This window comes from Anastrepha ludens, chromosome 6 (genome assembly GCF_028408465.1).
Source record: "Anastrepha ludens isolate Willacy chromosome 6, idAnaLude1.1, whole genome shotgun sequence".
NCBI classification, from domain to species: domain Eukaryota; kingdom Metazoa; phylum Arthropoda; class Insecta; order Diptera; family Tephritidae; genus Anastrepha; species Anastrepha ludens.
In genome coordinates, this window is record NC_071502.1 from 12,264,046 (window position 1) to 12,278,278 (window position 14,233).

A 14,233-nucleotide genomic window follows, 5' to 3' on the forward strand; every position below is an offset into this window, starting at 1 on the left:
GACAATTAACAGCGAGTGACATTCTTGAATGGGAATGCGAGGATGATGTACCTGATTAAAAGGGTAATGATGCGTAGCCTGACAGGTTTAATGATTTGCAATCTTGAATAGTTTAGGTGGCGATGGCTATTGTATGTATGTTAAAAATTATGCTGAAGAATCTCAATTAGATTTGTTGTAACTCTTTACTGGAGAGAGAAAAAAACTGAAAGCAAATTTAATTAGAACAACAAAAAGTTTTTGTTTTTGAGGTTTTTTCAATACCGCTGCCATTACCGTTAGTTTCCACTGTTATGTAATAGTTATTTAGCTACAGTGTTTTTGGAGGTTATAAATCAGGTCGCCAGTAAAAAATTCTCAAAATTTAATGGGCCACAAAACTGCATTTGCCTAATAGGATTTGTCCAAGTCTAAAAGATAGTAATTCCATTCTGCTACCAGCTCTCATCGCAATCACCTTTTTCCAGTGATTTTGATTATTTCGACTCCAGCGCCATCTAACCAACTAGTTTTTATCAAAACCTTTTTTTTTTAATTTATTCTGGACATGGAATAAATCATAAATCAGACCATAAATACGACTCTTTCGAATGTCTAGACATAGCGCATCCTGTATTTATATAATAAATATGTTACAAACCCAATTGGTGGACCGGCGGTGGTTGAATTACCACTGTGGCACTCCTCAAGTAGCACTAAAGTGCCATTTAAGAGACCTCCAACAATCAGATATCTGCAGCCAAGCAGAGCTGTTGATGCAATTGAGCAGATTGATGGGATTTTGATTGAAGCCCCTGGCTGTTGAAGATACGAGCACCCAGTGACCTTAATCGTCCAGCTGTCAAAGCCGGACATTTACAGAGAAAATACCCAACTGTTTCCTTCTCTGAATAGTCCCCACAGCTTCTGCATTCGGTATTAAATTGTAAGCCTAGCTTTACCGCATGTGTGCTGATCGACCAATGACGAGTTTCGAAACTCAATGACGTGGACTCACAAGAACTTTCAGAGTTCTGCGTCTATTGTACTGGGGCTAAAGGATTTTCGAAATAGCACACGAGTAAATGAATCTCCATCTTTTCTGCACTTTCCTAAGAAATAAGCTGAGTAGTTCCCCTTTAACAACAGTCAGATGGAACGGGTAGGAGATTTCTGTGACTCTTCCTGGCAAGCTCATCAGAAATTTAAGTTCCCTCTATATTCTTATATCCTGTGTCACCACTACTTTGATCACAGCCTGACTTTCGCAAAAAATGCATTATCTCAGTATTCTCCGAGCGGAATCGCGAAGACTTTTGCCTGAAAAACACCATCAGTATTCGGCAGTTCAAAGGAAGTAGATAAGTTGGCTGATTTAGAGAAAACCCCTGCCCCGACTTCTAATTCCATCTTCAATCCATCAGTGAAGACAGAGGTACAAGCATCGCTACAGGTTTTCCTTCGTTCCAATCCTACCGGCTTAAAAAGATTGTCTTAGCACGACCCTCAAACGCCAGTTTGCGGATAGAGAGATCTCTACGAAGCTCAGAGAAATGCGTTGTTCACTGTCTAAAAATGCTACCATGTCCCTTGAGAGATTGTCTGCAGCGGCCAACTTCCTTTAACGTGATTGAACTTTGAGCAGCGATGGAAATAACGTAAAAGTCGATAGAAATCAAGTGCAGAGTGGCACTGGGGCAAGTTCTGCATGCTTGGGTGATGTCAATACATCCAGGCCTTTGGATCCTTCCAGTTTAGTGATATTATAGCCGTTTCGAAGAGCTTTCCTCCAATTGGGTAATAAATTGGAATTTTTAGCGCAATGCGACTGCCAGTGCCGTCGGGCAAATTAATTTGTTTCACAAACATTTCGGTTCAATAACTAGATTATTCTTAACATGAAACAAATCGGACGAAAATCGGACAATTTCAATAAATATCTCAATCACGCCGTCATCTGTCTGGTTTGAGCACCTCGTTACCTTTTCCATTCATTCCCCAACATTGAAGGTTGGGGAAAACTCTACCGAGCAAGACTATAGAAATTAAAATGATTTCCCTTTTTTATTTCACTTTCATTCTCACTTCATTTTAAACTCATTTTCATTTTATTTTAATTTCATTTTCATTTTAAATTCATATTCATTTTATTTTTATTTCACTTCATTTTCATTTTGTTTCCATTTCCCTTTCATTTTTACTTCATTTCACTTTCATTTATTATTTATTTTCATTTCACTTTCATTTCATTTCTTTTCATTTCATTTTAATTTTATTTCACCTTCATTTTTATTTAATTTTCATTTTAATCTAATTTCCATTTCATTTAACTTCGTTCCATTTAAATTTCGTTTCAGTCTCATTTTCATATCATTTTGAGTTCAATTCTGTTTCAATTTCATTTTATTTTAATCTAACTTTCGTTTCATTTTCATTTTTATTTCATTTCATTTTCAGTTCATTTCCTTTTTTGACGTGATAACGTCTTATAATTCGATTTAACAGGCTGCACGCACGAAAAAATGTGTCGTTACCTTGCTCATTAGTGTTACCTTGCTCTTTAGTGTTACCTTGCTCATATGTAGTTACCTTGCTCTTTAGTGTTACCTTGCTCATATGTAGTTACCTTGCTCATTAGTGTTACCTTGCTCTTTAGTGTTACCTTGCTCTTTAGTGTTACCTTGCTCATTAGTGTTACCTTGCTCTTTAGTGTTACCTTGCTCATTAGTGTTACCTTGCTCATATGTAGTTACCTTGCGCATATGTACATATATAAATTCACGTATTTGTATTTGCATATGCCTTCTTATTGATTATTATTAATTTGATTCACTTGAAGAATTTAAAATAAAACCAAGTTTGTTAATAATACCTGTTGTTTTAATGTTATAATTATTAATTTTTTTATTATATATGAAGGAAAAAATGTATTTTAATATTTACCATATACCATATAAGATATGTTGTCTATACTAATATTATAAAGAGGAAAACTTTGTTTGTTTGTAATGAATAGGCTCAAAACTACTGGACCGATTTTAAAAATTCTTTCACCATTCGAAAGCTACATCATCCACGAGTAACATGGATTATATTTTATTTTGGAAATAGGGCTCGAGATATAGGTCAAAACGTGGACCCGGGTAACCTTCGGATGTGTATGTACAATATGGATATCAAATTGAAGCTGTTGGTGAATGCTTTAGTACAGAGTATTTTTCATGCCGCTCCGTGACTGGGGTCTCGAGATATAGAACAAAACGTGGACCCGGGTAACCTTTGGTTGTGTATGTACAATATGGGTATCAAATGAAAGCTGTTGATAAGTGCTTTAATACGGGGTAATTTTCATACCTATTGATGACTAGGGTCTGGAAATATATGCCAAAACGTGGACCCGCCGTGTCTTTGCACCGAATTAAACCAAACTTACACACATTGTTAAGGAGGTATTGAAGATGGTTTCCGTATAGTTTGGATACCTATTGGTGGATAGGGTCTCGAGATATAGGTCAAAACGTGGACCCGGGTAACCTTCGGATGTGTATGTACAATATTGGTATCAAATGGAAGCTGTTGGTGAATGCTTTAGTTCAGAGTATTTCCATCCGCTCCGTGACTAGGGTCTCGAGATAGAGACCAAAACGTGGACCCTAGAATGTGTTTGTACAATATGGATATCAAATGAAAGCTGTTGATAAGTGCTTTAATACGGGGTAATTTTCATACCTATTGATGACTAGGGTCTCGAAATATATGCCAAAACGTGGACCCGCCGTGTCTTTGAACCGAATTAAACCAAACTTACACACATTGTTAAGTAGGTATTGAAGATGATTTCCGTATAGTTTGAATACCTATTGGTAGATAGGGTCTCGAGATATAGGTCAAAACGTGGACCCGGGTAACCTTCGGACGTGTATGCACATTATGGGTATCAAATGGAAGCTGTTGGTGAATGCTTTATGATATGTTATGTTATGTTATGTTATGTTATGTTATGCTATGTTATGTTATGTTATGTTATGTTATGTTATGTTATGTTATGTTATGTTATGTTATGTTATGTTATGTTATGTTATGTTATGTTATGTTATGTTATGTTATGTTATGTTATGTTATGTTATGTTATGTTATGTTATGTTATGTTATGTTATGTTATGTTATGTTATGTTATGTTATGTTATGTTATGTTATGTTATGTTATGTTATGTTATGTTATGTTATGTTATGTTATGTTATGTTATGTTATGTTATGTTATGTTATGTTATGTTATGTTATGTTATGTTATGTTATGTTATGTTATGTTATGTTATGTTATGTTATGTTATGTTATGTTATGTTATGTTATGTTATGTTATGTTATGTTATGTTATGTTATGTTATGTTATGTTATGTTATGTTATGTTATGTTATGTTATGTTATGTTATGTTATGTTATGTTATGTTATGTTATGTTATGTTATGTTATGTTGTGTTGTGTTGTGTTGTGTTATGTTATGTTATGTTATATTATGTTATGTTAATGTTAACTCATTCTCTATATCCATACAAAATATCTATCAAACAAATAAAATTAAAATTTTCTTTTGAAAAATGCAACCATTCAATCAGTATTTTCTTATGACGTTATCACGTTAAACTATCGTCAGTAAACCGACTTTACAGACAACCTCTTTTTTAATTTTATTTCATTTCCTTTTCATTTCATTTTAATTTAATTTTCTTTTCATTTTCATTTCATTTAAATCTCATTTTCTCTTCATTTCGTTCAATTTTAATTTCATTTTAGTCTCATTTCTTTTTATTTTCATTTCATTTTCATTTAAATTTAATTTCAGTTTCATTTCATTTTAATCTAACTTTCGTTTCATTTACACTTCAATTCTATTTCAATTTCATTTTATTTTAATCTCAATTTCATTTCATTTGATTTTCATTTCGTTTGAATTCATTTTAATCTAACTTTCGTTTCATTTTCATTTAATTTTAATTTTAATCTAATTTCCATTTCATTTCACTTCGTTCCATTTTAATTTCGTTTCAGTCTCATATTCAAATCATTTTCAGTTCAATTCTGTTGCAATTTCATTTTATTTTAATCTAACTTTCGTTTCATTTTCATTTGAATTTCATTTCATTTTCATTTCATTTCCTTTTTATTTCTTTTTATTTTCACTTCATTTTCATTTCAATTTCATTTTTTTCACTTCATTTAAATCTAACTTTCGTTTCATTTTCATTTAAATTCTGTTTCAATTTCATTTTATTTCATTTCATTTCATTTCCACTTCTTTTCATTTGATTTTCATTTTCATTTGAATTTCATTTCATTTTAATCTCATTTTCATTTCATTTCGTTCAATTTTAATTTCGTTTTACTCTCATTTTCATTTCAATTCTATTTCAATTTCATTTCATTTCATTTTAATCTAACTTTCGTTTCATTTTCATTTTATTTCATTTCATTTTCTTTTAATTTCCATTTTCATTTCATTTCATTTTCATTTTCTTAGTATAGTCAGGAGCTGAAGATAGGACTAGAACTAGATAGACTTAGTAATTTTGCGAATTAAATACATCTCTCATTTACTTGTTGGATTTCTGGCTTTCCAAATGGCTTTGAAGTGTCCGACCACTAAAATTATATTGGCATTTGAAAGTAGATATGAATTATAGCTCAAAGCACATCCACATATGAATGACGTCACAATTTTATGCCGACTACGAAAGGTAGATAGTTTTATGAACTGGAAGGTTTGGCACTGTCTGCCGAAGGCGGGCGCTATTATTTTTTTTCTATCATTTGATGCCTTTATCGAATTAATAGTGTGCCATTTAATTAATTATTTACTAATAGGCAACTTAATCCGCAGAGCGAACACATCTAATTTGGTCGTTAAGTTAAATGCGTCACTGGAGGTGGAACTTTATTTATGAAGAAGAAAGAAGGAGAAAAGAGCTGATACAAAAAAAGCAAAACTATTCGCTTATTAAGAATTCAAAACGAATCAGTGGAAGAATTCTAATGGTGTGTTAATATGATGAGTCGGGATTTAACTGTGCGCTAGCAAATAGTTTATTTTTAGTAAAATGTTTCAATTTCGCTCTTAAAATAGTATTTTCGAATTTCTGGACACGGGAAGTGTGCCTGCATTTTTCCCAATCCATTTTTATCACACACGCAAAATGCTTTAAAGCTTATAAATACACAAACATTTGCAAACTTTTAGGTAGAAGTGGTCCAATGAACTTGCTGGCCCAACAAGTCTGCTGTTTTTTATTGTTTTTTTTTTTGTCAACTGTTCGTAATTTTTATGCGCTGGTATTGATTATCGGCCGGATTATCGGCCGTCGTAGCCGAATGGGTTGGTGCGTGATTACCATTCGGAATTCACAGAGAGGTCGTTGGTTCGAATCTCGGTGAAAGCAAAATTAATAAAAACATTTTTCTAATAGCGGTCGCCCCTCGGCAGGCAATGGCAAACCTCCGAGTGTATTTCTGCCATGAAAAAGCTCCTCATAAAAATATCTGCCGTTCGGAGTCGGCTTGAAACTGTAGGTCCCTCCATTTGTGGAACAACATCAAGACGCACACCACAAATAGGAGGAGGAGCTCGGCCAAACACCTAACAGAAGTGTACGCGCCAATTATTTATTTTTTTTTTATTGATTAAAATAACAGGTAGCCTAAAACAAGCGTTGGAAATTCCCGGTTGTATTTTAGACGAGAACTTAGGCGAACAGAAGAAAGAAAAAAATGTGACTACATAAAGACACTACAGGGGCATAGGGGCCGGCATACCTATGCAAATGAGGCGGCTCAGACGAAAGCAATAGCTGCGCACACAGGACTTCGCCGGGTTGGAGGAGGCAGGCGAGTGGTGCGCAGGGAATTCCGAGATGTGCGCTAGCCGATCGCGATTGCGCTAACGTCAACTTTGAACTTGAATTCAATTTATTTTCTATTGTTATTTTTGAAGAGCGTTAAGCGCTAGTTAGCTTTGGCAAAGGGAGAAAAGATGTATTGTGCACAGCCAAAGCGGTAACCTGAGAACATCCACGAGTATGCGAACACACACACACACACACACATCTAGAGGGAGCGCTGCAAAAGAACGCCCATCGGTTAATTACTAAATCTAAGACTGATTTATGAATTTAATAAATGAAAATATATTCGAATGTTGAGTATTTCGAACGGGATTACGTTGACTATAAATATTTGTTGTTTTAATTTTATTTGTATTTTTTCTTGATTTTAGCTGGTCTAGAGTGTGCCTGCCTATCTGCTTGCCCGCTTGCCTGCGCCCTTGCCCGCTGCCCGCTGCTTTACTTGAAGACTCGTCGTAGTCGGTAAGCCTAGTATTTGCGAAAATTTTGCGATATCTCAAATGCTTCGTTTGCTCTTTTTGCGCACGTGAAACGAGTTTTTCGCGCATATAAAACAAGAATTCCGAAATTTTGGAATTTTGCCATTTTTTTTCTTTCACAAACAGCCCACTCTCCCGCTGACAAAGTGAAATTAAATATATTAACAAATAGAACAACAACACAAACAAACATAGCCGCCCTGCAATCCACAATTTTTTAGTGTTCCTCAGCCGTTTCACGTTCGTATAAATAAAGCTTGCGTCCTGTATTTGATAATATTTGCAGTCTAACTTTGCAAGCTAAAGGTTCTAGTACGGCCGTATTTCAGTCGAAGATAATTTAAAATTATTTTTTTCCAAAAATGTCCAAATTAATCGTGTGTTTTGCTCTGCTCTTGGCCGCCATCTGCTGTTTGTCCCTCACACAGGCCGCTCCTGCGGAACAGCTGCTTGACTGGAAGACGGCGATTGAGAAGATCATTTGTAAGTGAAAATAAATTATGTACAAAAATATAATTTCTAACATTCAAAAAAATTACAGATGCTTATGAAAGCAAATATCCTGGACCATCTAAGCGCTATCCAATTGAGGTCGCCCATGTTATTGACCCTAAATACTACAGCCCCAATTTGTAAATTCAGTTGGTTTAGCTGTTGGACTGTTCGTAACGAGTATCCATAGTTGTTGTATGTATGTGTTCGCACCGTAAGGCTTAATGTACCTAAAATAATGTAAACAATCTTTTTTATAAATAAATAAAAATACAAAAATAAAATCGATGCTTTGCTTCACTTGAGCCAATCACCTCGCTAAGTGTAATTTTAGGGTAATTTTTAGGTATTATTTCAAGTGGATTGAGTAGGATTTTCTTTATATAAATTGAATTGGCCAAACGCTGCTCTCCATTACATAAATTGCCGGCCTACAGTCATTGTATGAGAGGGGCATATCTTCTTCTTAATTGGCGCTTCTTCTTAAAAGGAGAATCTACTTCTCATTAATTTTCCCCTACAACATCATTAACGGGAATATCAATTGCCATGTGCCCGCTAATCTCTCTCATAATCATATTTCGCCGCGCTCTCTCAGATATAATTGCTTATTTGTTCATCCTACCAACAAAACATATAATTCGCTGCATGAACTGAAATATTATTGATAGCGTTAAAATTATAAAATTTAAACTTAATCCTTTTAAAGTATTTGATTAATTTTATAGCTGTGTAAGTAGTTTTTTAGCAGGCGGCCGCCGTAGGCGAATGGGTTGGTGCGTGACTACCATTCGAAATTCAGAGAGAGAACGTCGGTTTGAATCTCGGTGTAAGATCAAAAATTAAGAAAAAGTTTTTTCTAATAGCGGTCGCCCCTCGGCAGGCAATGGCAAACCTGCGAGTGTATTTGTGCCATGGAAAAGTTCCTCATAAAAAAATATCTGCCGTTCGGAGTCGGCTTGAAACTGTAGGTCCCTCCATTTGTGGAACAACATCAAGTCGCACACCACAAATTAGGAGGAGGAGCTCGGCCAAACACCCAAAAGGGAGTGTACGCGCCTGTTATATATACAGTGCACTCGCGGTAACTCGAATAGCCGCTAAGTCGAACGACATGCTAACTCGAACACATTTTTCCCCCTATTGACTTCTTTGTAACTGGAACAATAAAAAAGCGCTATAACTCGAACAAAAAAACAAATTTATTTGTACACACATTCTTTTCAAACATGTATATTTTGTACATAGATACATATGTAATAGTATATGTATATAAATTATATGTATACTAGTGTATTGTCCATATGAATATTTCGGCGTTAATATCCCGTTAGTTTTCTGGGAACAACATCTTGCATTGACCAAATTGCTTTAAATTTGTCATTTGTAGTATATCAGTGCACGTGAGTAATGGATCGTAAAAGGTTGAAGTGTTTAACATTAAAAGAGAGGGCTGAAGTCCTTAACAAAATTAAACGTGGACGTAGTGTTACTTCTCTAGCGAAGGAATATGGGGTAGCCAAGTCCACCATAAGTCTTATAAAAAAGAAAGATAAGGCAATTTATGGCTTGCACTAACGCTACCGGCAACCATAAGCTTAAACTTCTCGTTATTGACAAAGCAAGAAATCCTCGAGTTTTCAAAAATTTTAACTGTCCGGTGGAGTACAAAAATTCCAAATCAGCCTGGATGACTTCGGCGATTTTCAAAGACTGGTTTCATAATTCGTTCGTGCCGCAGGTAAAATCCAGATTCATTAAAACAATTGTTTTAACCAAGTTAAATGACTTTAATATTTAGGTAAGAAAAAATTTTAAAGATGGGGACTACCTGAGAAGGCTCTTCTTCTAATTGATAATGCCCCATCACATCCCAACGAAATCGAATTAAAGTCCGAGGATGGTTTAATTTTAACTATGTTTATGCCGTCGAATGTGACACCATTGATCCAGCCAATGGACCAAAATGTAATTCGTATAACGAAACTATACTACAGAAATTTTCTACTGGCTTCCATTTTCAACAATCGATCGAAAAATCGATATCGATGACTGTTTTTTTCACATAGCACACTCAATTGATAAGTCGAACAAATTCGATAAATCGAACAGCGCCTGTTTTAATTAGTTCGAGTTATCGCGAGTGCACTGTGTATATCTAAGGTAGTTTTCTGTAAACTAAAATAAAGAAGAAGAAAAATATAGAAAGCGAAAGTGAAATATCAATTTCTCCAGCTTTGTCTTATGATCCTTGCCTCACGCATTTGACATTTCCCAAAACCCAATTATCATCCAGAACCTAGTAAAGATTGATGTTATTCTCCCGAAGAGATGGATGCAATCTTCAATATACTTGAGCGCAATTTAAATTAGACTTCTCATGCGAGGGAGCCATTTGGACATAGAGTGGGGGAAGCAGAAAGAAAAGAATCCAGCAGGTGGAAAAAGGAAGAAGCGAGCTTTGGGTTAGAGGATGACTATCAAGAGTGGCTAAATAGATATGTTCATATTAACCGTCTCAAGCTACTGATGAAATTCAGAAGGTGTGTAATATTTAAACCCCCAATATCCGCCAGTGTAGCAAAAAAGTAAGAGCCCAGATACCTAAATCTAAATCGACGAGAACAGGGCAGCTGATATGCTTCCATCTCATCCTCCAAATAGCTTTTGCAGAAGCGAATCCCTGTAGCAATCCCAAGTCTCACCGCATGAACACCTAACGGACAATGTCCGGTAAGTATTCCTACCAAATTCGAGAGCTGCGACTTTGTTCGTCTTAGAAGTTCTCTCGAGCGATCCCCATCTACTCGTGACCAGAAAGATCTAGTGACTTTGCACGTTTCCAGGCACATCTTTCCAAAAGCAGCACAGGTTCTCAAGGGAACCCCAATCCTCTCGTTTTGCGATAACATTGTCTCCAGGGTCCCCTGTCGAGCCAGCTAATCAGTCCAGCAGTTTCCTTCTATGCCGCTGAGACCGGGAACCCAGATGAGTCTAATAATAAAAGTATTGCGATGCAATCGAGAGGGAAGTCAGACATTCTCCGACTAATTTCGAACGCACAAACAACGAGCTCAAAGCCCCAATTGCCGCTTGGCTATCAGATTAGATATTTACGTTCTTTACAATAGTTACAGAAGTAAGCAACCAATCCACTGCTTCCTTAATTGCGACTACCTCCGCTTAGAAAACACTACAGTGGTCCGGAATCCTAAACTTGAGCTTGATGTGAACATGTTTGTCATGCTCTGTCACCATTATTCCACCACGCCCACTCCTCCCTTGAGGGAATATGTATGGAAAAAGTACCACTCGGACCCAGCGAGGGTGTAAAATGATCCAATGGGGATGAACTCAAAGTCTAACTGTTACTGCCCGTAAGGAAGATGAATTTCGAGAAAACGCTTACACCCTTTTTGGGTGTTCGGCCGAGCTCTTCCTCCTATTTGTGGTGTGCCTCTTGGTGTTGTTTCACAAATGAAGGGACATACAGTTTTAAACCGGAGGATATTTTTTACGAGGAGATTTTTCAAGGCAGAAATACACTCCGGAGATGTGCCATTGCCTGCCGAGAGGCGACCACAATTAAAAAAAACTTTTTTCTCATTTTGGTGTTTCGAACCTACGTTCTCCGTTGCTCAACTGTCTTAACATATTTTAAATTTAATTTTTTAAGTGGCATCCAGGTCTACGTTACCTACATCGGGCTTCACGAAAGTGAACAGGCGCATATAAGAATGCACTCAGAGTCACTACGAAATACCCTTACGTTCAAGTCTACATGTAACTTAGATATTTCAAGCGAGAGGAGTATCTACTCATGCAAGGATGATAGATTTACGACGTCTGCTCTTTAACTATGATGGGAAAGAAAATTGTGGGGGGAACTTCGGCTGCCATATCACTTGGGCGATTCGTCAGCCGAATGTTGAACGATCAATTCACATGCATTCACACACTCGTCCAATCAATCGTTGTTCAGCCGGCAGCGAAGTGTCATTGGTTGATGTTTTTCTATTTTCTTTTTTTGTGTTCTCAGTTTTTTTGTACACGCATGCCAAGTGAAGTCAGCCAATCAGCAGGTTCTCTCAAACTCGCTCATAGTTAAATAACGGTATGTTAAAGAGCACACCTCTAAAATTTGTTCCCCATGCTACTCATCTCGGCTCATTAGCAAATAAAATTAAATATAAATGAAATTTGCATATTTGCACGACCAACTAAAAGTACGCAGAATATTTATAAATAAGCAATTTCACATAAACTTAGTTATTAACTAGAAACCAAATGTTATCAAAATATTTTCATTTAAAAAAGTAATGCAGCATAACCTTCCTCTTTTTCTTGGTAAGCGTATTTTTTTCAAGGATGATAGGTTTTTGCCAAGAATTATAGAAACACAAATGCGCCCATCAGAGAGAGGGTAGCGTCAAATTGGAAGAGAGAAATGTGAAAGTGTGAACAAAAGTGCAAGAAGAAGAAGAAATTACACAAACAACAAGCGAAGAAATTGCACAAGTGCGATATCAAAACACACAGTGATTCTGTCACCGAATTCGTTGAGAGTAAAGTAGCGGTACCACGATCGGCGTCACCTTATTATTCTCTCCATCGTGTGTTTGAGCGCATCCGAAGCAAAATTGTGAGAGTAACTTCGTTTTCCCCATGAAGAAAAGATTTTTAGAGCTGTGCTCTTTAGCAGACCGCTATTCGGCTCTGAGCGAATTTGCCAGAATCAGCTGATGGGCTGACGTCTCTTGGGATGTGGCCACAAACAAACTGAATTTGTATTAGTGATTTTCGAAAAAAATTAACCAATCACACTTCATTGCCGTCTGAATGTGAAATGTTCGTGCAGAATTCAGCTGACGAACCTCGCAAGTGATGTGGCAGCCGAAATTCCCCTCACAATTTTCTTTTACACCATAGTTAAAGAGCAAACCTAGTAAATCACTCAATCTCATATATAAACCTTGGGTTGCCTCGTCATCGGGGGCTCGGCTGCCACATCACTTGTTACGTCAACAAATCTGGCATCAGTCAGATGTTGATCACATCTGCTGTATTCTCTCCACCGTGTGTTTTTATATCCGCAACTGTATGTACATATGTACTGTAGGTAGGTAGTTAGATGAAATGGTTTAAGCACCACACTGGCAGCACCCAAGTAGCACTAAAGCGCCGTTTTGATACCATTATAAGACCTGCAGCGAGGAAAATATCTACAGCCAAGCAGAGTTGTTAATGTAATGGAGAAGATTGATGGGATTTAGATTAGCGCACTGCCCTAACTGTCGAAGTGGCCTTAATCGTCTAGCTGTCAAACCCGGATATTTACAGAGAAAGAGCTCAACAGTGTCCTTCTGTGAAATAATTCCACATTTCTGGAATGGGGGTATATGTACATATATACAAATATTGTCATAAATAGATTGCATTCAAACAAAGCAAATATGTTAGGTTCGGTTAGGTTGGTATGGTGGCCCAGGGAGTGAGCACACTTGGACGAAGAAAGATTCGTCCTTTGTGATACCGATGTCATGCAGGGAGTGGGCGGGGAGCGGTGGTGATGGGATGGTTAGGAGCGTGCGGATTACGAACGATGACTATGTTTGCGTCAACCGCTTTATGCTGCTGATGAAATTCATCAGATTTTTAATGTCAGCGCCACCTATATCAGCAGACGTGGCAAAGAAGTAAGAGCCAAGATGCCTGGATCTTAGCCCCGCCAGGGCAGGGCAGCTGAGGAGAAGGTGCTGAGATGATTCCACCTCATCCTCCATACATCCAGCGCAAAAAGGACTCGAGATGATTCCAAGTCTCACAGCATGCATTCCTCGCGCATTGTGTCCTGTGAGAGAACCCACGAGATTCGAGAGCTGATATTTTGTGAACCTCAGATGCTCACCGGAGAGCCCTCGGTCCACACGTGGCCAGAAGGATTTCGCGATCTTACACGTTTGTGTATTTGCCCACCTTAGTCAGGGGATCCCAATTCTCTTTCTTTGCGGGGAAACCACCTCACATGTCCCTTGTCTGGCCAGCTCATCCGTCTCACAGGTTCCCACAATGTCGCTGTGACCGGGAACCCAGATGAGGCTGATGTCAAAGAATTCGGACGCAGCCGAAAGTGAGGTCAAACATTCCTTGACCAATTCCGAATGCACTCCGAGGGCCCTTATTGCCGCTTGGCTGTCGGAGTAATTATTTACTTTCTTGACTGTTAGTACGCATTTAAGCAGCCAATCAACTACCTCCTTGATTGCGGCTACCTCTGCCTGGAACACACTGCAGTGGTCCGGTAACCTGAATTTGAGTCTGATGGGGAGCCCCTCGCTAAAGATTCCTCTGCCAACCTTTCCTCCCAACTTCGATCCATCCGTGAACA

General features: G+C 37.4%; 1 protein-coding gene across 1 annotated transcript; it reads left to right on the top strand.

Annotated features, from left to right (window-relative positions):
- The first annotated feature begins 7,604 nt into the window (after positions 1-7,604).
- Positions 7,605-8,085, top strand: LOC128868534 (uncharacterized). The gene is made up of 2 exons (XM_054110727.1): positions 7,605-7,836; positions 7,895-8,085. Exons 1-2 carry the CDS (start codon positions 7,716-7,718, stop codon positions 7,987-7,989), a joined length of 216 nt encoding a protein of 71 aa, XP_053966702.1. The 5' UTR covers positions 7,605-7,715; the 3' UTR covers positions 7,990-8,085.
- Positions 8,086-14,233: the final 6,148 nt, after the last annotated feature.

Excerpts from the sequence above, each read along its gene's own strand:
- LOC128868534 (XM_054110727.1), top strand. The coding sequence starts at position 7,716 with ATGTCCAAATTAATCGTGTGTTTTGCTCTGCTCTTGGCCGCCATCTGC. Across the intron at positions 7,837-7,894 it reads GGCGATTGAGAAGATCATTT|ATGCTTATGAAAGCAAATAT; the intron begins GTAAGTGAAAAT and ends AAAAAATTACAG.